At 46.5% G+C, this 26,634-nt stretch overlaps 1 protein-coding gene across 1 annotated transcript in view; it reads left to right on the top strand.

Annotated features, from left to right (window-relative positions):
- The first annotated feature begins 9,541 nt into the window (after positions 1 to 9,541).
- Positions 9,542 to 26,634, top strand: part of ACVR2B (activin A receptor type 2B) — a 131,018-nt gene continuing 113,925 nt past the window's right edge. Inside the window, exon 1 of the mRNA XM_028750861.2 lies at positions 9,542 to 10,667. Within this exon, the coding sequence (XP_028606694.1) occupies positions 10,616 to 10,667 (52 nt within the window). The 5' untranslated portion in view covers positions 9,542 to 10,615. The remainder of the gene's footprint in view (positions 10,668 to 26,634) is intronic.

The raw sequence follows: 26,634 nt of genomic DNA, 5'->3' as shown, positions 1-26,634 counted from the left end.
CGGTTTCAATAGATTTTTTCAAATGCTTAACTCAGTCTATTAGATAAATTCATGAGGATACCAACAAAAGGTAAGTTCGGTGATATTCACAATACTGAGAGATGCTAGTAGAGTTGTAGATAGATGACAGGGTGCCGGCGTTTTGCACCTGTTTCGCCCTGGCAGTCCAAGTACTCAAAAGGCCGCTGTTCGCCCCCCGATGGGACCCTTTAACTGGGGCTTGCAGGTAGCACCCTCCCAAGATAGTTTTCCGGGCTTCTTCAGTGGTCTAATCTCAAAGTCTTGATATGTATATTGATATTCAATCTTACAGAGAATGCTCTTTCTTGGCTTAAGCTTAAGAGATTGATTTGCTTAAACACTTATTTGCTTATTCTGAGTCAGGGCATTGCTCCCCTTAGCTGAGGAGTGTCTACACCAATTGGCAGCAGCTGCCTGGGGTATCAGACAGGGGTCTCTTCCAGCCCTGCAGGGATATGCTGGGGACTGAACCTGCAGCTTTCTGCATGTGAAGCAGGAGATCTACCACGGAGCTATGGCACTTCCAGGGTAGTGGTGATGATGATGATGATGATGATGATGATTTTATTATTTATATGCCGCTATTCTGACTGGGCTTCCCCAGCCAGCCACTCTTGGTGGCTTCCTGCAAAATATAAAAACACCATAAAACATCAAACGTTTTAAGCTTCCCTATACAGGGCTGCCTTCAGATGTCTTCAGTCGTCTAAAAGTTGGCTCAAGATCTCAGCATTCGGCCTGTGGAAGGGATTATTAGTACATTTAACCAACGAGAAGTTTGTCAGCCCATGGCTGAAAACTATGGCCAGAAAAGCCACCTCGACTGGACTGCCATCATCCCTCTTATATCATCTGGGTTATGACACTGCCCTTGAATCCCTGAGGCAAAGGCTTTGGGACATCTCACATAGCGACCTGCGATCCTGATCTTATGTAATTTGTAGCCCGGTTGCAGCTGGAATCCAATACAGGTACGACTTTCAGATACCCTCATACTTTAGGAATTTGACTGTATTGGCGTTTATTTACCAAAGCCAAACTAAACGTATTTCCCTCGGATGTTCTAAACGGCAGACTTAGAGGCATTCTGTATCAGAATAGGCTTTGTTTATGTTCCCAGGACGTTGATTGTATGAAGCATATCCTACTGCATTGTGGGCAATATGAGCAACTGATCGATTGATCAAACCCTTACTGGGGAATTTGCCGGGAAAATCTGAAGCTTCCCATATTAAATATCTTTTGGAAGACAGGTCAAAGGATATTACACTGGCTGTGGCAAAGTTTCTTTCAGAGGTTATAAGAAACAAAGATAATTAGGCCCTAGACGAAACAAAATGACTGCCTTAGTTTCTTCTGTCTGTCTGGTCAGTTTAACTGTATCTTGTTTTGAAATTGTTTTGTGGGTCTTTGAACCACAATAAAGTACAGTCATACCTCGGGTTACAGACACTTCGGGTTTTGCGATTTCAGGTTGCGCACTGCGCCGAACTCGGAAGTACCGGAACAGGTTACTTCCAGATTTTGGCGCTTGCGCAGAAGTACCGAATTGCGACCCGCGCGTGCGCAGACGTGTGGGTCACAGATTGCGAACACTCCGGGTTGCAAACATGCCTCCTGCACGGATCACGTGCGCAACCCGAGCGTCCACTGTATTGATTTGAAGTTGCATAGTTATTTATCAACAAGATCTGACAGGAGGGCATTCCACAGGGTGGGTGCCACTACCGAGAAGGCCCTCTGCCTGGTTCCCTGCAGCTTCACTTCTCGCAGTGAGGGAGCAGCCTGAAGGCCCTCAGAGCTGGACCTCAGTGTCTAGGCTGGACAATGGGGGGTGGAGACGCTCCTTCAGGTATACAGGGCTGTTTAGTAGATAAGTTTAATAACTGTGTTTTTGCTACAACTAAATAGCCACACTTAAACATTATTCACGTCAAACCCAAATAAAGTCAGCGCTGAGGTATAGATGCAACTGGGCCAGCCATGTTTGGCTCTTCAGGTGCCTTCAGCTTGGCGTGAGATTGTGCGAGTGGACTTTGTCTGATTTTGACACAAGAGCAGCCACCAAGAACACAAAGTGAGGGCACAGATTTGCATGCACTAATTCATATGTATAGGTGCACATTTAGAAATGATTACTAATGTTTAAATAGAACTAAGAGACACCTCCCCAAAGAACGCAATGAACTGGTGGCCTGTTTGCATGCTCAGGTCTGCTGCCCAGCTGCTAACTGCTGATGAACATCTAAGACCCCTGCTCTCCTTTCTTATTCACTTGATTCCATTTATGCATCCCACAAAATATCTTGAAGCAATTCTGCAGGAAAACAACAACAACAATAATAATTAATAAGAATTTATTATTTATACCCTGCCCACTTGGCTGGGTTTCCCCAGCCACTCTGGGCGGCTTCCAACAAAATATTAAAAACACGCTAAAACACCAAACACTAAAAACTTCCCTAAACAGGGCTGCCTTCAGATGCTTTCTAAAAGTCAGATATTTGTTTATTTCCTTGACATCTGATGGGAGGGCGTTCCACAGGGCAGGCGCCACTACCGAGAAGGCCCTCTGCAATTCCATGTATACAAACAATTTCAAATCCAGTATATAGACTGGGATCTCCACTTAAAAGGCTTCCTTGTGGTTTTTTATCTTTAAAGTAGACTTGGCAGTAGACTTTATCCTTAAAGTAGACACGCAGCCCTTGCAATTCACCTCTCTCTATGCTAGTCAATTGCTGAGGAGAACTTTCCACCTAGCTCTCAGGTCCATCTGCCCCTGTTTCATCCATCAAAACACACTGGCTACTTCTGCATTTCTCCTTACATTTTACACAGCTCCATTTTTTCCTCCTTCTCCACTTTGCACCTTTATCTTATCTCAGGTCGGAGGGCTGCTGGTTACCTGTGCAGAGAGAATCCTCTTTGCCCCACTCAGAGAATTCCTCCCCCATAGAAGAGAAGCACCATTCAAGAGTCCTTTTTACAAGCCTTAATGACTGCTTCCTCTCCCTCCCTAAGCAAACATTCGCTCTTCGGGGAATGCAGGCTCCAACTGCCACATCTCATTATTAAAATTTTTTTAAATATACATTAATGAGCCATTTTTCTCTCTCTTCCTTTCCTTCTTTCTCCGCCCCCCTAATCAGATGCAAACTAAAAAAGAAATAAACCAATCTGGATTCTGCTGAACAATGGCACAGAGTTTTATCGCTTCCTTAGGTGGCCGTCCTGAACTGCTTACACAAATGTCACAGGTAGGAACACACGTGTTGTCGGTTCCCTGTCCACCTTTTATTTGCAGACCTCTCAAAGCGTTTGCTCTTTGGGGAGCTCAAAGTGTCCAGTCCAAGATACAATCTCACCAGTTTTCCTTTCATCAACCTGGCTACAAGTGTGTGTGTGTGTGTACACAACCCTACCCCTCCATCCTGTTGTGGAAAGAAATAATCCTGAGATAGGTGTGAGACAGAGGAAGCTGTTCCTTGTGACACCGATTAAACACTGGGGGAGACTCAAGTATCAAAGGAGATCTGCCTGGGCTTTTGCAGTTTATATTTGATCTTTATCTGCCCCCCCAAGTGTGAAATTTTTCAGGTCCTCCTCAAAGTGATGGGGACCTTTTTGCATGATCCACCGAGTAAGACTTTGTTTCTCCCACTGACAATTAAGTAAAATAATTTTTGTCACAGTTAACTGGTGATCTGTGATTTTAATGTGAATTGTATATATTTGCTGTGGGCTGACTTTTTCGGGCCAATTAAAGCCACACAGGATGCCTGCCTTATGTTAAGGTCAGAGTTAGTCCCATCTAGAGTATTTGACATATGGTCTGTTTCCGGGGTGGTGGACGTCTTTCGGCCATTTTCAGTCTGATGATTTGCATTTTAAGGGTTGAAATGTTGCTACTTTTATATTTGTAGTCGGCTTTGAGAAACTCCTCTGCCGAAGGGAAAAGCAAGGTATAGTTTTTCTTAAATAAATGAGTATAACATTTCCGTCATATAAATAAAAGCTTCTGCCCTCTTTAAAAAAACCAACCCAAATTCAATATTACCAGGCAAAGTGATTGGATTTCGTAGTGTTTCAAAGCAGGGATGTGTTTATTTTTCCTGCCTTGGTGATGAAACTGGATGGGAATCTACAGATACAGAACAAGCAACAAGAGCAACTTTGGTTCCTGTTGATCACTGGCTTTGAGGCCAAGAGAAATGTGGCAGAGACCCTTGACTGGGGCTCTTGACAACATTTCCTTTGATTAAAAGCAGATTTGGGCAGGGGGTCTTCGCTGGGGAGATGGTCTGGGGGAGGCTTTTTAACCCCTTCCCTTCCTGCCATTTCCCTGATAGATTTTCCTTCTGTTTCCCAAGCTGTTTTAGCCACAGAGGGGAAGAAATAAAAGTATAATGTGTTGGTTTTTTTTTTAAAAAAAGGTGTAAAAAAAGTATCTGTGGTTTTTAATTGATGTCTTCTTAGTGGACATGCTTTAAAAACAAATGCTTTGTAGTAACTGAAATATGATTATGCTTATTTTTATAGGGTGTTAGGAGAGAGGTAGTACCAGGGTTAGAAACTGAGATACGAAAGTGAGGAGCTAAATGGCACCTTATACCTAGGTTAAGGGCGCAGCAATGGAGTGTCTAGGCGTGCTTTCTTTATAACACGAGTACAAAGCTGAAAATGAATGAACTGCAGCTAAAGTCTTATGTTGATTTTTCACATGGTCTAGTCCTCATCTTAAGACTGCATAAACACAAAGCCGTACTGCCCCTGTCTGCCCCCCTAATATTCTTACGAGGGTCCTTTCCACCGGTCTTCAGAGAGTGGCTGGAAGCGCAGAGACAGAAAAAGGTCCTCTTTTCCTTCCAGCAGTGGCAGTTTTAATCTGAAATCTTAGGCACAGTATTGCGCCCAGAGCTCGCATTAATGAAATTCCCTGTCGCAAAATGAGCCTAGAACAATGGGAGTTTCGGATGCTGAGGAGTACCTCTGGTGGGGGTAAAGTCATGCTCCTTCTAGGGTAGTTTGTCTACTTTTGGTCTCCACCTTGCACTCAGCTCTCACTTGTGGCACGATGGGAGTTGTAGTCCAATGACAGCTGGAGACCCAAGTTTGAGAAACACTGTGAGCATAGCCGTTAAAAAAAAAAAAATCAGACTTACCGTATTCACTTGAATGTAATGTGCACACCTTTTTTTTTTTTGCCAAATTACATCGTGAAAATTAGGGTGTGCATTAGACTTGATTGCGCCAGCAAATACCCTTTTGGTTTCAAGGTTTTGAAAGCTAAGGTGTGCATTAGATTCAATGGCACATTAGATTCGCGCAAATATGGCAATAATGAGACTTTTTGTAGTTAGGAAAGTGATAGGTAAATGTGCCAAAAGGTTGGGGATGGATAAATGATTAATTATAAGAGGTGTAAGCAACCTACAAGCATACCTGGAAGAACGCAGGACCGAGATTCTGCACAAACAAATCGGAACAAATGCTTCATGAAGACCAGATATAATCTAACCTCCACGTAAGCTTTTCATCAAGAATGAATGCTCAAGGATGAATGCTCAAGAAAAGGTCAGATGGGTGTGCCTTGACGCAGGCAGCAGCCTATGTTCAAGGTATATAATACCCAAGTCCAAACATGTGAGAATCTCACAAACACCTCTCCCTCTCTCAGGCAAGAAATATAAAAACCATGATAAATTAAACAATTTGCTGCCCTTTTCTGACATTCAGTATCAGGTGCTGGAGGTGTTTGCCTCACCCAGCCATCCCACACCCCTTCTCTTTACACCAGCACCACTGCATTAAAATCAAGTGCTCTCTGCTTGCAGAAAGACCCCTTCAATGGCTGTTCCACAACTGTGGACCTCTTTTCTTCCCAAACAGGCACCAGACCCTGAACCCAGACCAGGACAGCCAAACCTCTTGTGCCAAGTGGGCTGCAAGAGTCCTTCAACACAGAACCCACTGTCATGTCGTGAGGGGGAGGGAGCAAGGCCAAAATCTGATGGTCCCCCACCACTGCCTTCCCAAAGCCAGCTAAGAGAGGGTCCCGGAGCTCTCTCACCTCATTCCCAAGACTGGGAAAGTGCTAACTAGGCTTTGAGAAGGAGGGAGGGCTCTAGGACAGGGGTCAACAACCTAAGGCCCATGGGCCGGAAGCGACCCGTGGAGGTCGTTTGGCTGGCCCACAAGCCGCCCCTGAGCTGAGCTGCCCGCTCGTGCGCTGCGCTAAACCGGCGCTGCACGGCATGGGGACTTGCTTCCGCAGCGCCGGAAATTGCGTCTGCACATGCACAGACACCGGAAATTGCGGGCACACATGTTCACAAGATCTGGGCCACAGTGGGATCTCTGTGGGACCGATCCAGCCCAGTCAAGATAAACCTTGCTGACCCAGACTGCTCTAGGACCTTTTCAGAGCCCTCACACCTCCTTCCCCAAGCCTTGCTTACTTGGCTTCAGGAAGGCAGAGCAAGGGCTGCAGGGTGTGTGTGTGTGTGTGTGTGTGTGTGTGTGTGTGTGTGTGTCAAATGTTGCTTAGGTCCACAAAAAAGGGCTTGAGGGCCACATGTTGCCCTCAGGCCGTGCATTGGACCACCTTACCTAGATGCTTCCTGGAAGAGCCTTCAGACTTTGAATTTGAGCTGGGCATCCTTCAAGAGCCAGGGTGAAGCAGGCAAACATGGAACCGTTCTAAATTCAACTGGACGTTTTGTTTCTGTTCCATGCTTCGTTTTATTTAATTGCTGCTACCGACTTCGTGCCCTTGAGAAGAGTGGAGGTACAGAGGGGCAAGCTGCATGTTGTACACAGATGCTTGTGTTAAAGGAGGCACGGCTTTTTAAAACAAGAAAACAGCCTCAGGAAGATAAGAAGGAAGATAAGAAGGCCCTGTTCTCACAGTGGCCAACCAGATGGCTGTGGGAAACCAGCAAGCTAGCAGAACTATTCTCTCCTCCAATTTGCAGTTACTGGTATTAAGAGGCAGGCTTCCTCAGACTGTGGGGACACAGCATAGCTATCATAACTGGTGGCCGCTGATGGATAATAATAATAATAATAATAATAATTTATTATTTATAGCCCGCCCATCTGGCTGGGCCTCTCCAGCCACTCTGGGCGGCTTCCATAGAAACCAAAAATACAGTAAAATATCACACGTTAAAAACTTAAGATGTGTTCTGAATGTCAGGTAGTTGTTTATCGCTTTAACATCTGCTGGAAGGGCGTTCCACAGGGCGGGCGCGACTACCGAGAAGGCCCTCTGCCTGGTTCCCTGTAGCTTTGCTTCTTGCAATGAGGGAACCGCCAGAAGGCCCTCGGTGCTGGACCTCAGCGTCCGGGCAGAACGATGGGGGTGGAGACGCTCCTTCAGGTATACTGGACCGAGGCCGTTTAGGGCTTTAAAGGTCAGCATCAACACTTTGAATTGTGCTCGGAAACGTACTGGGAGCCAATGTAGGTCTTTCAAGACCGGTGTTATATGGTCTCCGAGGCCGCCCCATAGCCTTATCTTCCATGCATTTGCCTAATCCTCTTTCAAAGCCATCAAACTTGGTGGTCACCACTGGCTCTTGCTGGAAAGAATTCCAAAGTTTAACTATTTGCTGTCCTTTCTTTTGCCCCATCTCAAATCTTGCAGACATTCAAGCTTCATTGGACTGCCCCAGTGTTGTAGTAGTACAGTGGTACCTCAGGTTAAGTACTTAATTCATTCTGGAGGTCCGTTCTTAACCTGAAACTGTTCTTAACCTGAAGCACCACTTTAGCTAATGGGGCCTCCTGCTGCTGCTGTGCCACCGCTGCACGATTTCTGTTCTCATCCTGAAGCAAAGTTCTTAACCTGAAGCACTACCGGTATTTCTGGGTTAGCAGAGTCTGTAACCTGAAGTGTATGTAACCTGAAGTTCCACTGTATTGGAGAGGGCCGAAAACTTATCTCTGTCCACTTTCCTCACACCATGCATAATTTTTATACACCTCTTATCATTCCCCCCCCCCTTTTTCTAAGCAAAGTTGCTCCTTCCCTATTGGGGCGCCAGATGCCTGTTTCTAAGGAGAGGCATGCATCTTGGATGAAAAGGAGCTGGAATAAACAATCTGAGGCTGGGAAAAGGTCTGGCAGGGAAGGGTGAAGTACCATCCGCTAGAAACTCCCTCCTTCCAGGGCAACTGTTTTATTTTAGTTTTGAAGCCGGAGCTTCATTATATATGTTCGCCAGGTCAAATGTAATTTGCCTGTTACTAAAAGGCACAGAACTTCAGCTTAAGGGCAGTAGTGGAAATGAGCTTTCTGATAAAGAGGAGAGCTTACCAAAAGAAAAATCACCTGGTTTCTGAACAAAAAAATAGATGATATTTTTTCGCACATACCCTGCGAAGGCTAACGATGAGGGAATAGATGCCCTTGGGTTGCATGCTTGAACATACACGATTGGAAAGGATGGTCGTTTCTAGGTTTCCCAGAATGCATTATCAAAAGCCTCCGGGGCATATCTCTCCCTCAGCTCCCTGCGTTCATTAATACAGTCCACACCCTGCCTTATCAATGCCAAAGCTCCTGTAGATTAAATCATCCGGCCTGCACCCAATTTACGCCCAATTTAGCATTCTGTCAGGGGCAAGTCCAGGGGCCTCCACCAGGAGGGTACCAGGGAATATTCAGGATTTGGGTTCGCACCTTACATTTTGAGACAAGGGTAGCCTCTCATTAGGTCCACTCCAAGCAATTCTTACAAAGCGCACCATGATTCCAAACGTCAAAGCGTGCGCGCAACAACAAACGCGTGCCAGCACTCGTGTGCACGACACTCAAGTCAGCTGCTCCTCGCCGGCCTTCGCTTCCGAGGGTCGTTCTGGCCTCGCAGGGGCAAATCCCGGATTTGCTTCTCTTCGTAACGTGGGAATCGGTTACCTGAAGACCGAGTCGCGCGCAGGAGAGGGGGAAACACGCTTGCTCGAGCTTCGCGCGCTGCCTGACAGCCGGTCTCCTCCCTTGCCTCCCCTCCCGAGCCCTGCCCCCTCGGTGCGCCTTGACAAACAGGCGCCCTCCCCCAGTCATCGGCTAAGCATCCTCCAAGACCCTTCCTTGGTCCCGCCTCTCTCTCTCCCCCCACGATTCCCTCCCCTTCTCTCTCTTTGTATCAAACATCCGGGTTTCCCCTAACTGGCTCCTTGTGTGCGCGCGTGTCTGTGTACATATACATACTGTATACCTAGATCCATCTCTCAAAATTCTCATAATATATATATTAATATATATATATATATATGCATGCACACAAACACTCCCCCGCCCACCATCCCCTCTCCAATTCAGATCCCCCCCCCATTGCAGAAGCCATTTTGGAATCGACTCAGGGTTTTGTTTTGTTTTCTGCGTGCAGGGAGGGAGGGAAGGGGTAATGTATATGTGCGCGCGCGCGAGTGTGTGTGTGAGTGCGCGCGCGCGCACCGGCGGGCGGGAGCGCGCCTCTGTACATGGCAACTGCAGCGCCAGCCTCCTCTCTCCCCCCACCTCCTCCTCCTGCTGCTCCGGCTGTGGCGCGCGCGCTGCCAGCCCCCTTCCCCGAGCGCCAAAGCCAACGAGCGATGCCTCAGAGCGGACCTCGCTACCCGCCAGTCCTCAGCGCCCCTAGCAGAAGCGGCGGTGCCAGCAGAAGCGGCGGCGGCTCTCCTCCTCCTCGCTCTCTCGGCACCACCGGCAACCACAGCCCCGCCACAGCCGGCTCCTGCGCTCTCCCTCCGTCTCCTCGCGCGGCAGCGGAGTCTCTCTCTCGCTCGGCGGCTCCCCATTGCAAAGTTTGCTCCGGCGTCGCCTCTTCTGCCGCCTCCTCGCTCTTTCCCTCGGAGAGCGGTGGTGGCCGGACTTGGGCTGTGCGCTCTTGTCTCCCTCGCGCGCTCTTGCGCCTCGGCGAGGGGAGCTTTCCTTGAATTGCCTTCTTTCGAAAACGAAAAGAGAGGAGGGCAATTCCGCGGAGGAGAGGGGGGTCTCTCTCGGTCTCTCTCCCCTGTTCATGTCGTGCCCCCTCCCCCTCCTTGGATGTCTTCTCGGCCCCCCTGCTGGTACTGCTGAAAAAAAGGCCGGCCAGGGCTGCTTGGGGAGAGGTCGCCGAGGGAAGCTTTGCGCGCCTGCCTGGCTCTCCGAGCAGCGCCACAACCGCCACCCCAGCGAAGAAACTCTTGGCCAGCTTGATTTCGGGGTTGGCCCTGGTGGGGGTCGCCTGTAGCCCTGCGCCCCCCAACCGGACAGGAGCAGAAGCCACCTGTCTGGAGGATTTTCTCTCGTTTTGAATCATCTCTCTCTCTGACTTTGGATACGTTGTTGGAAACTGTGAAGGATTTAATCTCCGGTGTCGTTGTGTTTTATTTTTTTTTTAAATTATTGTCGTTCTTAAGAAGGAGCCTTTTCTATTTTTATTTTTTTTTAAAAAAGCCTATATCTCTCTATTTTTAAAGAAAAGATCCCGTCTTTCTCTCTCTCCTCCCGGTATCCCGTTCGTTTCTTCTCCTCGCCCCTCGTTTTACGCGCTCCCTCCTCCTTGCTGAGGAGGAGTAAACAATAGCCACGAGGAGAAAAAGGAATATGATGGTTTCGTGGTTAACTTTCGCCTTCCTGTGGGGGACTTTCTGCACACGTAAGTAACGAAAAAGTTTGGGGTGGGCTGCATTTCGATTTTGTCCCTAGCCCCCCCTTTAAAAAATTTAAAGGCTTGCAAACATTAATGGCGTTAAAAGGAACAAATACACAGGAGGCGTTTATTTTTTAAAAACACGTGAAGTGGGGGAAACATAAGAGTTAATCGTGTTAGTTTTGGTTTTTTTTAAAGGGGAAAGAACGACAAAACTTTGCATTTGGTGGCAATCGTGTTGTGTTTTGGTGGTCGCCCCCCTTTTGCTTTCTAGCCTCTCGCCTTCCTTTCTCTCGCCGCGTGTTTTAATTGCAAGTCGCGAAGGAGGGGGCTTTTGCTTAGCTTGATATTGATCAGAAAGGTGGATAATTATTATTATTTTTTTTTAAAAGGGTGCTTGCCGAAATGCTCGGTGTCTGGAGGCGTGCATTTGGAAACAAAGATAATAGTTGACATCAGTTGGAAAAGGAGGCATTTGGGGCGGAGAATAAAACGTGCCGAGTTTTCCCTTCGCCTCGAGTGCCATGTGTGTTTTCACCCCGGGGAAATATCTTTCTGCGGGGTGAAAACAAACACGACACTCCAGGCCTTGGATTTTTACTATTTCTCTATAGTCTTGTGGTCTTTCCCCCTTTTTTGATTTTAAACTTGATCCCTTGAAAGCCTGTTTCCTCTTGTTTCGGAAGTTCCCTTGGGGTAGATTTTACACATACTGTGCAACTTTGCTTTTTAAAAGGCACCTTTGAATAGTGTGCTTTAACAGGTTTTAAAGGCTGCCCACGTTTAAATCTCCAAACCCCTTTCTCACCTGGCTCTTCGTGAAATGTTGTGATTCCTCAAGGTTTCGGGGGTTGCCTTTTGGCAAAGATGCTTCACATTATTCTTGCTGTGATTGTGTTAGTGTATTGCAAAAAGGGGTGACCCCCCCTTTTTAAACTAATTGTAAAACACCAGGAGGTAAGTTAATTGAATTTTGGAGAGGGTGGGGACGAGGGAACATATTGTCCCGCCCCTCTCGTGTTTGCCCCCTTTGTGATACTTTAAACTTTCGCTTTAGCGTGGTAGCCGCTTTTTATTATTATTTAAACCCTGCCTACTACTAGCATGCCACGGTGAAAGTTACAAATGTAAACAATCGGAGGGAGAAGCGAGGAGAGGCTTGGCCAGGCCTCCCCCCCCTCAAAGTGACTGTCCCAAAGGAATTTATTTATATTGCCTTGCGCTTGGCTCCTGGCTTTTTCTTTTCTGAAATTCTCTTGCTTTTGTTAGGTGCATGTGCGTGTGTGTGCGCGCAACTTCATTTACATTCGTGCCAGCCTGAGCGTTGTCTGGCTTCTTAATTACTTTTTTACACTCCCCCCCCCTCGTGGGGTGGGGGTGAGGTGGAGAGAGCTCGGTTTAAATAAGGGGAGAGCAAAAGGGGGACGGGAATGTGTATTGTAGTCCGGAGCAATGGATGTTTCGCAGCCCAGGGCTGCAACTTTTGTGCCAGACCCTCTCTCTTGTTATGGAAATGCAACCTTATTGTTGCCACCACATTGATCCGCAGTAAATCTGCTTTTCTCTTCCCGCCTCCCATCCCCAGCCTTTCCTCTCCTGGACGAGGGGGGAGGAGGAGGAGATGGTGGTGGTGGGTTTCGAGGTGGCGAGGGAGGGAGGAGGGGGTTGCGCCCTTTCTTTCCTTTCTCTCCTTCCTCGCCGGAGCCATGGCTGGCTCCTCGCCTTGCTTTTGTTGTGCCTCCTTGTTTTGATGGCTTTTTGGAGGTGGGGGAGGGGTCTGGAGAGAGAAAATCTCGCCCCTGATTTTTATTTTTTCGTGGTGGTGGTGGGGGGGGGCTGGCTCTGTGGAGAAACGTGGACGGCGATTGCCGTCCCCACCGACGAAAACGCAGCGCGCGCACAAGAACCCGCACCAATCTCGTGGCCACGGAATAATAACAGGCGCTGACGTAACTGCCCGGCCCCATAGCAAGCAGCATGGCGTGGAGGGATTGATTTGTATCTTTTAAAGCAGCAGTAGCAGCAGCAGCTCGCGTCCCCCTCTCCAGCCCCGCTTTCCCACACTAGCAAGCTTCCTCCCCATTCTTGCCAGCGTCAGGAAAAGGGGGCTAATTCGCACATCACGCGTGTGTGGGGTGGAGGAGGAACACGTAGCTTTTGCCCCCCAACTTGTGTAATGTTGTGTAATGTTACACAGCACCCTCCCTTGCTAGCTTCCCTCCCCCCTCCGCGTTGCTCTCTTTTTAAGGTTCCTCCTGTGTAGTAACTTGTCACGCTCCACACCAAGCATGGAGAAGAGCAGGCATATTATTATTATTTTTTTGGCTTGCTTTGGGTGTATTGTATAATAAAGATCATAGCAGCAGCACCAGCAGCAAAGGCTGCTGGTTTTAAACCGGGTGTGCTGCTGCTGCAGCTGTTGTTCCCCATCTCTCTCTCTTTTTTTTTACACACCGCGTGCAGCCTGAAAGATGAAGGGGACTCATTCAGGCACCGCCTTTCTTAACCTCCTTTGGGGGTTGTGTTTAAATCATATCTATGCAAAGTGAGAAAGAGAGAGAGGGGAGCGAAGAAGCCCTGCATTGGAACAGAACAGTCTCCCTCCCCCCATTTTGCATTTAACCATTTTCTCCCTCTTGTTTTCCCAAAGACAATGATTCCCTCTGCCTTTGTGGGTTTGTTTTGGAATGTGCTCTGAAATCCTGGGGAGGGGTTAAAACCAGCAAAGTGGCGGCGGCGGCGGCCGTTCCTTGGATGGTGTTCCTTTGTTCAGGGTACCTATTATATATTCCCTGTCACAGGCTTCTCTCTTTCTCCCCGTTTTTGTGTGCTGTATTGTAAACAGTGATAGCTCTTATTTCCTCCCCCCTCCTCCCCCCTGCCTGGTTCTCAAACACCCGCCCCACTCCTTCAATCAAACTGAAAGGGGAGAGGGAGGGTGCCTATATATATATTATATATATATATAAAACCCATGATATGTGGTAGTGATCAAAGCAGCAATGCATTTGTCTAACAGGGTTGTGCATTTGCATAGATCTTTGTCTCCTCGTGTGAAGGGGTTGTAAGTGGTCCTTTTTCCATGGGAGCTCTCTGTGCAGTCAGATATTTCTGGAAGGAGCAGTTTAGCTTTGGACAACAATGCTAGGGATGTGTGCTTGTGTTTCTACTCACGAAATTCAGCCTTCTTGTAACCATACACCGCTCTGCTGGTTGGAAGCAGGGCTTTGTATACAGGGGCAATCTTTAGACGATTTGTTTCTCTCTGCCTGCGTATTTATTTTCTTTTCTTGTTAGCTGTAGTCCTGTGTGCTTATTTGCAGATAAGAGGCTTGCGGCTCTACTGCTTTGTTGTTTAAAACATAACCGGGAACAGTACAGTACATCACACTTGCACTCGTAGTGGGATCAAATTGAAAGTTGCCTTTTAGCCTGCAATCCTGTACGTACTTACCTGGGAGTGAGTCCCGTTGACCTCGCGGTCCAAAACCACTTGGCGGTTTGCTTCGAGGGAAATGCTTTTATTGACTTTTAGGAAGTGTAATTTAAAAGGGGGAAAAGGGAAACACAGGGTGTGTATTGTGAGAATCTTTCCAGGGTGGTCAGTTGAATCGGCGAGTGGGTGAACATCTGTTTTTGTGAATGGCCTCAGCTGTCTCTTTTTTAATTAAAAAATATGGTATATGTGTTTTTGATTTGGAACAGGCCTGCCTTCTAGCCCTCCAGAAGACGCAGTTAATAAAACTAAGCAGAAGCTGTTGGTACTGATGAAAACTCAGTACCAAGATTCTACTGTAGTTTGTCGGAAGATTAGGTGAATGGGGTATTTTTTGTACTGTGAGAAAAGAGTGGGTTATTTAAAAGCAGCTTGACCTCAGCTGCATGTGTGGGGATGGTTTCTAGTAATAACTTGCTACAAATAGTGAAACATGACAGTCTGTCACTTTTTAAAAAGCAGCAGCAGCAGCAAAAACACTGTTGTGTACTTTGAATTTTTTTTTTTTAGTATCTGAAGATATGTTGATGAAAACATTATGTTCATGCCTCGTGTTTTGTTTGCAAATTTCCCTGCAGCCCAAATGTTCAGACATTGTGTTCATCTCCACCCCCACCCCCCAATAAAGCCCCATGATATAATACGGTTTGTAGAAATAGGAGTTATGTCGTACAGAGCACATATTGCTGAAGTGTTGCAAAACTTAGGGTATATATTTGATAAATATTTCATTACACAGCAGTGAATTGAATTCCAAACAGGTAAGTCTACTCTTTTTCCCAGAGCTCTGCATTTATCCTCTTGTGGTTGAAGGAAGGAAGGAGACGGTCTTCATTAGCTTGCTAATTAAACACAATGAAGTGCGGTACCAAGGTTAATGGTGCTGGTCTTTAAAAACACAACACTCCTGAACTAGTGTCCAGGATCCTATTAACAAAAAATCTATTGTTAGATATAGATTATGCCACTCTAAATATCAGGACTCTTGACCGGTCACAATGTTTACAACGAAAGGATGTTTTATGCACACATAACATTAAGGCTGCAATCCTGAGCACATTTGCTAAGCGAGTGAACACGCTTATGGTCATGGTGTAACTTACTCTTAGAGCATGTTCTATGCACCTCATGTAAATGAGATGGATTTAGAAAAGATGAAGCATTCATGGAAGGGATGTCTATCAATGAAAGTTACTAATCATATATTTAAGATACTTACACACCACTTTTCAGGTGAACCTCACAAAGCAGCTTGTTTAAAAAAAAGTTAACGCAATAAGCATTGATTAAAACTAGAAATGGAACAGCAATGACTAGCTACGATGAAAAAAAGCTTTTTTTGAAAGAAGAATAACAGAATTGATTGTAGAGTTGGAAGGGAACACGAGGGTCATCTAGTCCAACCCCCTGCAATGCAGGAATATTTTGCCCAACGTGGGACTTGAACCCACAGCTCTGAGATTAGGAGTCTCATGCTGTAGCTGTCGTGTACAGGAAACACCCCCCCCCCATTTACGCGGGGGTTATGTTCCGAGGCACCTTGCGCATTGGTGAAATTGCGTATCATTGAAGCAACCGTTGGAAAAACCTGCAAACACCCTCAAAATCTTTGGAAACCCCTGCTTTGTGGGTTGGTTAGCACCTGAGGAAGATGACGACGCTTTGCGTTTAGGTGCTACCTCTTTTTAAAAAATCCTAACTCTAATAAGCCTCCCCCCAGAAAACCTCAAAAAAAGCTCATAAAAATTATGACCCAAAAAACCCAACCCCTCCAAAAACCCCATAAAAAATATTTTAAAAACTATCCAAAAACCTGCAAAAGAAACCACCTCTAGAAAACTTGTGTATGTCTTTCCTGGATTCTCCTGCTCCAAAACCACCTCCAAGCTTTTCCAAATTCGAAGACTCACTCACAACCTCCTTGCTCAAACTCTGTGCAAGCGCTCTTGGGATTTCAATTGCAAAGGCTCATGGGATTGCTAGGCGCTGATTTTGCACCTTTTCTGACCTTTCTGTGCTCTTCTGGAGCTGGTCTGGAGATTTTAATAATCACTTGCGGATTCGGCTTGAAGCACGTATACTACGTATGCATACAATACACATATGTATATTGAACACGCATGAACGGGGGGGGGGGCTACCTGTACTGAATCAGAACATGGGTCCATCTAGCTCAGTTCTCTACACGGACTGTCGCCAGCTCTCCAGGAAAGACACACTCCCCAAGCCCTACCTGGAAATGCTGGGGACTGAACCTGGGACCTCCTGCATGCAAAGCAGATGCTCTGCCATTGAGCTAAGGCCCTCCCAGTCTGGGTCTCTCCTTCTCTACCCATCATGACAAGGTTGTCCTCTGATAGCCCTGTGGGGATTGTGGCAGGAAGAGGCCACCTGAACTGGAGACCAGATGGTGGTGGTGATGGTGGAGGCAACTCCCTGGGCTGTTCTGTCCCCGCTCTCTTTCTTCAACCCTCAGGGCAAGATGATTTCTGAGTAGCTCTATCATACCTGGTTGGGGGGTAGGGAAAAGCCACCCCAACCTGAACTTTCATCTAAATGAAACCTCCATGTGCAATAACAGAAAACAGTGGTACCTCGGGTTAAGAACTTAATTTATTCTGGAGGTCCATTCTTAACCTGAAACTTCTTACCTTAATGTACCACTTTAGCTAATGGAGCCTCCCGCTGCCGCCGCATGATTTCTGTTCTCATCCTGAAGCAAAGTTCTTAACCCAAGGTACTATTTCTGGGTTAGCAGAGTCTGTAACCTGAAGTGTCTAACTGTGCTTCTGTTTCGATCTTGCTACAGAGTTCTTATGTCAGCGTTGCTGTGTTTAATTCATCTGCGCTTTTAAAAAAATAATATAAAAGTCGAAATCTGCTGCTAGGGGGAAAATGAAGCTGGGGCGGCAAGGTAGAACTGAAGTTAGCCTAAGTGCAGACCATAAATATGGTTGGAGATTAATAATAATAATAATAATGCAAAACACCTAGATGAATATAGTAAAGTGACACGCAGACAGAAGCACCAACAGCATTCCAATGCTCAGTGAAAGCAAAATGTCCTAAGCTTTAAAAATGCTTACATTAGTTCTTCAAAACCTGGGAAAACAGAAATGTTTTCACTTGGTAACTAAATGATAGCAATGATGTCTCGCAGTGGGACTTCTGTAGGCCTGTTGATATGCTCTTCTCCAGGGGTCAGCAACCTTTTTCAGCCGTGGGCTGGTCCTCCGTCCCTCAGACCATGTAGTGGGCTGGACTATATATTTTTTTTGGGGGGGGGGGAATGAACAAATTCCTATGCCCCACAAATAACCCAGAGATGCATTTTAAATAAAAGGACACATTCTACTCATGTAAAAACACACTGATTCCTGGACCGTTCGGGGCCGGATTGAGAAGGCGATTGGGCCGGATCCGGCCCCTGGGCCTTAGGTTGCCTACCCCTGCTCTTCTCCAATGCACCTGATGCACCTCAAATGGTGTAAGCACCCAGAGAAGGACCTCGTGAATTGTTATGGAAGAAGGTGGTTCATAAAATATCTGGGTCCTAAACTCTGTAGGATTTTTAATGATTATCTTAAGCCCTGCATGCGGCTACTGCTGAATACATGCTTGTGCTTTCTAGGGCTGGGCGATGTTGTGTTTTCAGCATCGTGGTGTGTCACCCCAGCGCCTCATGGGCTGTGGCCAATACAGCTGGCCCCAGCCTGCTGCTCAGCCGGGGGCGGGGGGCAGAAAGGCTCCGTCCCCCAGCTGAGTGAGCCCCAAGTCCCCTGCTGCTTGGCTGGAGCAGCAAGGACCTTGGTCTCCTTGGCCAAGCTCCCTCTGTCTTCGCTGGTGTGGGGGGCAGGTGAGCCACCTTGCCCAATTGCCCCCCACTCCCTGAAGACTGAGCAAGCGGCAGTAGCCAAGCGCACGGAGCCTGCTAGGCTGCCTTCGCCCGTGCGGGTGCGCTGTCTCTTTCCTCCGGTGGGGAGTCACCCCAGGAGGAACAGCGCAGCCCACCCTCCCGGGTGAAGTCCGCAAGGCGTGGGGTGCAAAACCACCCTATCTGCGCCTTGCGGAGAGGGGCTGCTGGACCCGCCAGCAGCATCAAGGAGCCCCTACACCGCCTGACTGCCTTACACCAGGAGGGAGAAAAGGCGGAGGCTGCCAAGCAGTTTAAAGAAGCAGAGGAAGGAACAAGCTGTATCGGCCCCTTGCCGATTCAGCTTGCCAGGGCAGAGTGCAATGGCGGTTTCACCAGCGATATACCGCTGAGTGAAGCTGTCATCACAGTCTGCCCCACATGGTGATATATCGCCAAGGCACACTGCTGGCATAGGCAGACTCCGCCCTCCAGATGTTTTGGGACTACAACTCCCATCATCCCTAGCTAACAGGACCAGTGGTCAGGGATGATGGGAGTTGTAGTCCCAAAAAACATCTGGAGGGCCGGGTTTGCCTATGCCTGGCATAGTGCTTTCATTCAGTGGTGAGGAGCTCTCTCTCCCACACTTTTTAAAATGCAAATCTGTTTACTTCCACTGCTCTGATGCATTTTGACAAGTTTTTTCCCTTTTCTCTCCCTCTCGCTTTCTCCTTTCGATAGCGAAAAGGAAAACCCTCTTGCCGGTTTTACATTGTTAGGTGTGTAGCACCACAACGCGCAAGCTCCATGCCCTCTCACTCTCTCCAGATAAACATTTAATGGAAATTTCCTCTATTGCTGTGTTATATTTAGAACTCTTATCTTGCTCCATCCTAAAAAGGTCAGGGCTAGAAGCATATACTGTACATTGTAACACACTGGCTGCATTTGCACATAAAACTGAGCCACGGTTTCTTCAGCGAACAGTCTCGCAGATGATCAAGCAAGCCATGGCTTGTTTCTCCAATGCTTGATTTCTGCCCCACACCCCACAAAGCTGTTCTTGCCTTGTGCCTCTGCCTTAGGAGAGTATCTGAGGTGGGTTGGCCAAGTAAACCATGGTTCAGCAAGGCTTTTGGGTTTGGGCAGAACACCAGGCCATAGTTAAAGCAAGCCACGTTTCATAAGCCAACAAACCATGGCTTCACATCATGGTGTGTTGCTAGAAAACAATCCACAGTCTACTGAGCAGGGTTCAGATGTCCAGCAAATCATGCTTTGGCTATAAATCCCGTTATGTGTGAATCAGACCCCACACACAAATGGGGGGGGGGAGTGCAGTAGCAAGGGGTACAAACAGATACCTGTTTACTGAGATGTGATTCCCATTGAGCTCAATGGGACGTGCTCACAGGGTTGGCTGGTGGAGAATTGCAGTCCAAGAGCCCTGCAAGTTTGATCAGCACAACTTGCCAAGAGCAGATAATAAATTCTACGCAAATGTGTCACAGTATCAACAACAAAAGGGTCCTGGGACACATTAAAGACTTACGGATATATGCTCTATGGCAAGGTGTTGGCTTGGGAAGTGATCACCTTGCCTCATTGTCTAGTGTTCAGGGATATTATTTTTGTAAGGTCTATGCATGAACAGGCCTTGGACAACCCACAATATCTTAACAGGCAAAACTCTTGCTGGACCTTCGGGTTTTAATGATATTTATTTAAACAAATCCATTGATCTTTCGGTTTGTTTAACTTCAGAAACCACCTCTTTAAGAGTTGTGCAACAATTCACACATTGGCAAAGAGGCAGCTGTTGGTTGGTGCGTGTGTGTGTTTTCAAAATCCTCATTGTGAAGTGGATTTTGTTCTTGCCTTTGTTTGCTCATTTAGCTGAAGGAGTTGGTGTTCTGAGTCCTTGGTCAGCTGCACAGAACAGTGTGAGCATCATTCGAAGCACATTTTGCTCCTCAAAGAATTCTGGGCCCTGTAGTTTTTTAAGGGTTGCTGGGAATCACACGGGGTAAGCAATGCCCAGAATTCTTTTAGGGGGTAAAAATGACATTTGAATATGTTTTAAAGGTATAGTTTATATATGCAGCAGTCATTAAGAGCTGTTTCAGCTCAGTAAGAGCTAGTTGAATTTATTTATTAAAATTTATATGCTTTCTTCTTTCGAAGAGCTCAAGATAGCGTCCATGATTCATTCTACCACCACCTCTCTCATCCATGCACACATACAATTTTATCTTCACTACAACCCTGTTAGTTTGATTAGGCAGGAAGATAGTGGCTGGACCAACATTACTCAGTGTGGTCCATGCCTGAATTTGAACCTGGGTGTCTCCAGTCCTAGTCCAACACTCTAGATAACAACTGCACCATACTTTTGTTCTCAAGTTTTGCAAAACCTGCTAATCCGAATGGTCTACTTGCATAAATGTGAGCTCTCTGCCTCTCTTCCATGAATTGCAAAAATGTAAGTTGATCTCCCCCCGCCCCCAATAAAAGATCTGGTTCGAAGTTGCTCTGATTTTACACAGCTCAAATGGAATAGACCAGTTGTGCACAGTTTCTTGCAAAAATCAGCCCTGCTATTTCACTGGAACTAAGTCCTGAATGTGCAATTGTTTTCAGGACATGCATACTGTTAACTCAGCCTGGTACTCTTCTGTTGTCTGGAGTTTTTAATGGGGCATTTTCCTTGCTAAATTTGTGACTCCTCCATATTTTTGGAATGTGCTATGATGGGATTAAGCCCCTGTGTCCTTTTGAGGTTTGCCGGAATAGTTTATTATGCCACCTCAAACAACAGTAGCGTATGATCATGTGCACACAGCAAGGTTATGTTAAGATACTCCCTATTACCATTTGTACAAATTCCACCTGTGTGTGTGTGTGTGTGTGTGTGTGTGTGTGATATTGACTCTCTTCTCTGGTGACAAATGGCAGGAAGAGGAGAAAAGATTGAAAACACATGTGGTGTGTTCCTGCTTTGCAAATGCTAGAGCGGTGAATATGGTAATAACATCCAGATTTGTTGTAAACCGTAATCCTATGTAATAATTGCTCTTGCAGCAAGAGTTAAAGGCTTGCAGCGGTTGAAATCCTGATCCATTTAGGCCAGACGGTTTGTGAATGAGCTTAATATATACACTAATAATAAGTGGGAAGTTCAGGCAGTGAATCTGGGCAGGTACCATGAATTTAGTGTGAGAGGGAGGGAATCTTAGACTGCAATCCTGTACATACTCTCACCTGTCACTAAGTCCCATTGAATTCACTGAGACTTGTTTCCGAATAGACTCAAGACAAGCATAGGGTTTTGCACCATTAGGCTCACATGTTCTTATGTGTTCCTCCTTTCCTGGGATCTCCCTGAACCTGCAGTTTATTCCTTGATAAACACAATTCTCAGCAGAGTTAGATTTTGCTTTCTTCTCAGGAAGAGGCTGGGCAGCAGCAATGAGCTGGAGATTCCTTCTTAAAATAACCTTGCTATGTGCACATGATCATACGCTCCTGTTGTTTGAGGTGGCATAATAAACTATTCTGGCAAAGCTCAAAGCGACTCAGCGGCTTATTCAGGAGCAGCCTTATTCAGGAACAGCCCACGTGCTTAAGAAACTGTTCCTCTTCTTCCTGTACAGTAGACGCTCGGGTTGCGAACATGATCCGTGCGGGAGACACGTTCTCAACCTGCAGCGTTCGCAACCCACAGCGCCACATCTGTGCACGGGTGGGTTGACGCTTCTGTGCATGCGCAAAGTGCGATTTAGCACTTCTGCGCATGCGCGACCCCCAAAACCCGGAAGTGACCTGTTCCAGTACTTCTGGGTTTCGGCGGGTCCGCAACCTGAAAAAACGCAACCTAAAGCATCTGTAACCCGAGGTATGACTGTATCTCCATTGGTTATGAAGCAGAAGGTAGCTTCTCGCATGCAGCGTTTGAAATTTGCCATTTGCATTTTGCGACCAAGTGAAGATAGATGCCTGGGCACAAAGGTTGCACCTGACATCTCTGCCATCTGGAGTTGCATGCCTGGGAATCCTTGGATCTTGGCTGTTTTCACACACCGGCAACACATCCTGCAGTATTCTATCTGTTATATTTTATCTGCACAATCAGAATGAATGTCAGAAAGCAAAAAGTTGTATTGGAAAAACACTACTTTTGAGCCATCTGGCCCCCAAAATGGCAACTAGGCGTTCCGTTTTGGTGACTATAACCCTGGTTTAAGGAGTCATATGGTGCCTAGCTTATATATCTGAGTTTCCTGCACTGCTGACATGTAAATTGCATTATGTTTGGCTTTGTGTTGTTTTTAAACTTACTTTTGGAATTTCCCCTCTTCCCGCTCCCAGTTCTTTTTGTTTCAGCATCCTCAATGGGTTCTAGGCAAAGTTGCATTCAGATAGAGAGCTAGAACTTCTCCAGAGCCACCTTGTTGTGAGCCAGATCAAAAGTGCATCTAGCCATGCTTACCGGCTTAGCAAGGGCTTGGGGGAAATGCCCAACTCTGCAATATTTTTCTGCATAAGGAGCCAGGGACTTAATCTAGTACTTTTCTGTGCAGAGTGTGTATTTTTGCACTGGAGCTGTGCCACTGCATGCTTGTCTCAAGCACAGGTATTATTTATTAATGGCATTACTTCTAGCACTCAGAAATGACTCCTAAGGAGGAATGTATTTTTGCACCTCTGTGCAAAGTAATATTTAATCATTTCCTGGCTTGACAGCGGTAGCGTGCTCTCCTACTGCGAGTGGGAATTGATTCTCCAGAGAGGATAACTGTACGAAAGACAGCTTAAACTCAAGTGTATTGTCTCAACTGGCAGCAGCTCTACAAAGTTTCCCCCAGTCATCTTATCTGGAATCCATTGCAGGTTTCTTTTTGCCTACGCACAGTGGTACCTCAGGTTAAGTACTTAATTCGTTCCGGAGGTCCGTTCTTAACCTGAAACTGTTCTTAACCTGAAGCACCACTTTAGCTAATGGGGCCTCCCGCTGCCGCCGCGCCGCCGGAGCCTGATTTCTGTTCTCATCCTGAAGCAAAGTTCTTAACCTGAAGCACTATTTCTGGGTTAGCGGAGTGTGTAACCTGAAGCGTATGTAACCCGAGGTACCACTGTATAGCTTCACACTGACTATACAGAGAATGTAAACATAAACAAACAACCAAAAGAATTATTATTATTATTTTCCTTGTTGCCTTTTTAGTAACAAAGAGCCAAAACGTTGTTGCAAAAATGGCATGCAATTTTTTCATCTGCGCTTAAATGTACCCTGCACTGCCCCATTCCACAGCAGAGATATCTCACTGAGCAATATAATGCAGATCTCAATTGTGGTTGCACATTATATGATGTATAATGGTTGTAGCCACACTTTTTTACCCTGGCCTTGCCTATTCTTGTGAATGAATTTTAAAAACTTTCTTTTTTTTAAAACACAAACCTGAATTTTTAAAGGAGTCACAACCTGCCCTGCAGACGAAGGCGATAAATTTATCCATAATCGTAATTGATCTGTTTTTAATGTTCCGTTAAAAAAGGTAGGAGAGGCTCTCTTCCTTTATTTTTTATTGGAAGGCTCACATTGCCTATGAAACCGCAAACTGTATCTCTTAAAATATGCGTTCTTGCAATTGTAGCTTCTTCCTAGAGCACATGTATTTTCTGTGTGTACGGATGTTGTTATGAAATGATAACAAGTGCCTTCTGATCTGAGGAGGAGAAGGGGGTGGGTTTTTTGCGCAGAACTTCTGACAATGCGTTCTTCAGCTTTGCTTCTCACCCCCAGCTCCGCTTGCTGCCAATATTGCCTTTTTGATAATTAGGACAGCGACGCCCTGTGTGGAGAAGGAGGAGGATCTCAAGGCCCTTCTGGAATAGAGAAACAGGATACGGCGTTATTAAAGTTGCAAAGATGCCACGGTGTTGGTGTCAGATACAGGTTGCCACCTTTGAGTATTCTGTAATCAAATATGCAAAGCGTTTGCTACAATGCCACCCCTCCCATCCGCACTCCCTGCTTTTGGAGAGAACAGTACAGTGGTACCTCGGGTTAAGAACTTAATTTGTTCTGGAGGTCTGTTCTTAACCTGAAGCTGTTCTTAACCTGAAGCACCACATTAGCTAATGGGGCCTCCTCCTGCTGCACGAGTTCTGTTCTCATCCTGAAGCAAAGTTCTTAACCCGAGGTAATATTTCTGGGTTAGCGGAGTCTGTAACCTGAAGCATATGTAACCCAAGGTACCACTGTACAGTGGCCGCTCAGGTCACAAACTTGATCCGTGTGGGAGGCACGTTCGCAACCCACAGCTCCGCGTCTGCGTACGCGCGGGTTGCGACCCGGCTCTTCTGCACATGCGCAAAGCGTGACTTAGCACTTCTGGAGTGCGAGCACCAAAACCTGGAAGTAACCTGTTCCGGTACTTCCGGGTTCGGCACGGTGCGCAACCCGAAAACACACAACCCGAAGCGTCTGTAACCCGAGGTATGACTGTACTACCGTACTCCCTTTCAAAGCAGTTGCAAAAATTGTCGAGGTAACGTTTGAGCATTAGCTCAAGTGCCGAACCTGTGAGCATTGAACACGGTCACCAAAATTCACAACTGCAATCGAAAGAACATAGCAGCAAGTCTGACTCAGGAGGGGGAAAAATTCTTTCAAAAAGTACTTATTTTATTTATTACCTTGATATATCGCCTTTTCCTCCCGAGGAGCTCAAGGTGATGTATGTGGTTCTCGCCCACCCTCTGGTTTTAACCCCGCAACAACCCTGTGAGGTAGGCTCGGCTGGGAGATGGTCACCCAGTGAGCTTGATGGCTGAGTGGAGATTTGAACCCTGGGCTCCCAAGGTCATGGTCCAGCAGTCTTAACTATGATTCTGGCATAAAGGAATCATGTCCTTCAGCGCTCTAACAGATGGCTATCCTTGCAGATAAACTCCCAAGGTTGCTGCTGTGTGTGCAAAAGAAGAAAAACAGTACAATAGGCAACCTTTTAATGCACACAATCGCGGTGACTCAGCCCTAAAAGGAATATTTTACCAGGGACATATTTTATAGAACCATAGAATTGATCTCAGGGTTGTGGGTTCGGGTCCCATATTGGGCAAAATATTCCTGCATTTCAGGGGATTGGACTAGATGACTCTCATGGTCCCTTCCACCTCTGCGATTCTGTGATCCTATATGCTTACTCTTCCTGGCCAACTTTGTAGCAGGGGCTGCCATTACCCAGGAAAGAGAACTTAGGTTTACGGTAGATAATTTATACGGAAACGTTAATTCACTTTGCGGAGGCCGGGAGAAAATGCTGGGCTTTATTAGGAGCAAAACAGGGCGCTGTATCAGATAACAAGGCATTAAAACAAAAGCAGTAAACTGGAAGTTAATTCAGCCGGCAGTTAAAACGCGAAAAGGCAGCATGAAACCACCGGCCAAATACCAAGCGAAAGAACAAAACAAATTGTCAAGGATAGGGCCATATCCACTTCCTGGGGGAGGGACTTCAACGGTGCGGGACGGCCAATGAGAAGGCCCCGTTGCTGGCACTCACCAATCCAGCGATCCTGGTTGTGAGGCCTCCCAAGGCCATTTTCAGAACCTTCCAAGGTTGTTATGAGCGTGGGCGGCCTTTCAGGTAACTTTCTCCCACAGCATTTCTGCTTTAAAGGTCAGCATTGTTATTTCAATATTGCAAATGGTAGGGCTTATGTTGAAGGATAATGGCTCTGCTCAGCAAACACCTGTTTGTCTCTTTATCAGAGTCCATCACGTGATGCAACCCCCACCCCCCAAAGTAGCAAAGGGAAAATAAAAAAGCAGGAAAGATATGAATCACTATTTTTTTAAAAAAAACCACACGTTGGGTGCTTGTGAGGTGTGAATTATGGATTTTCCAGCTCGCATGTGTAGTAAATTTACAGCAAAAGCTCATCTATGTGGCTGCAGTTTCAAAACTCAGCAGTTTTGACATTCGTTTCAGGATTACGACTTTGCTCAGAATGGGTGGTAGATCGATTGGGATCTGCTGGTACCTCTCCAGATGGTTTGCTGTAGATACACCAGGATTCTGGCCCCTAATTGCTTAACAATATCAGCAACAACAAAAAAGGGACTTTCTCTTTCCTAGAATTTGGCTGATGAAACAAAGCTTGGGTGGAAACCAGGAGCAGATTTTGAGTCGAAGGACTCAGGGCTCTGTTCTTAACTGGAAACAAATTCATTTGCTCAGAGGTACTCTTTTATTTCTAAACCACTATTTTTTTCACTTGGGTCTGACAGGCAGATTTTGGATTTTTTTTCATTAGCAAAATACTAAGTACAACCTGCAAGCGTGAGGTTTGTTCGCCCCCGCTGTAAACAGAACAGTCGTCATGTTTCACCCAGCTCAAATTGGATTAAAGGGTGATAAGGATACACCTGTATTCATTCAGACCCGGGTTCAAAACAACAACAACAACACCACACCACAGGGTGACAGTAGTTTCCTTTGATGCATGTGGTGCAGCCGTCAAGAGTGACCAGGAGAGACCAGGGTTCAAATCCCACACTTAGCCCATGAAACTCACTGGGTGACCTTGCTGTCAGGCTAGCCTACCCCACA

This window comes from Podarcis muralis, chromosome 12, assembly GCF_964188315.1.
Source record: "Podarcis muralis chromosome 12, rPodMur119.hap1.1, whole genome shotgun sequence".
Classification (NCBI taxonomy): domain Eukaryota; kingdom Metazoa; phylum Chordata; class Lepidosauria; order Squamata; family Lacertidae; genus Podarcis; species Podarcis muralis.
Note: the sequence above shows the minus strand (reverse complement) of the source record. Positions and strands in the feature narration are given on the sequence as shown.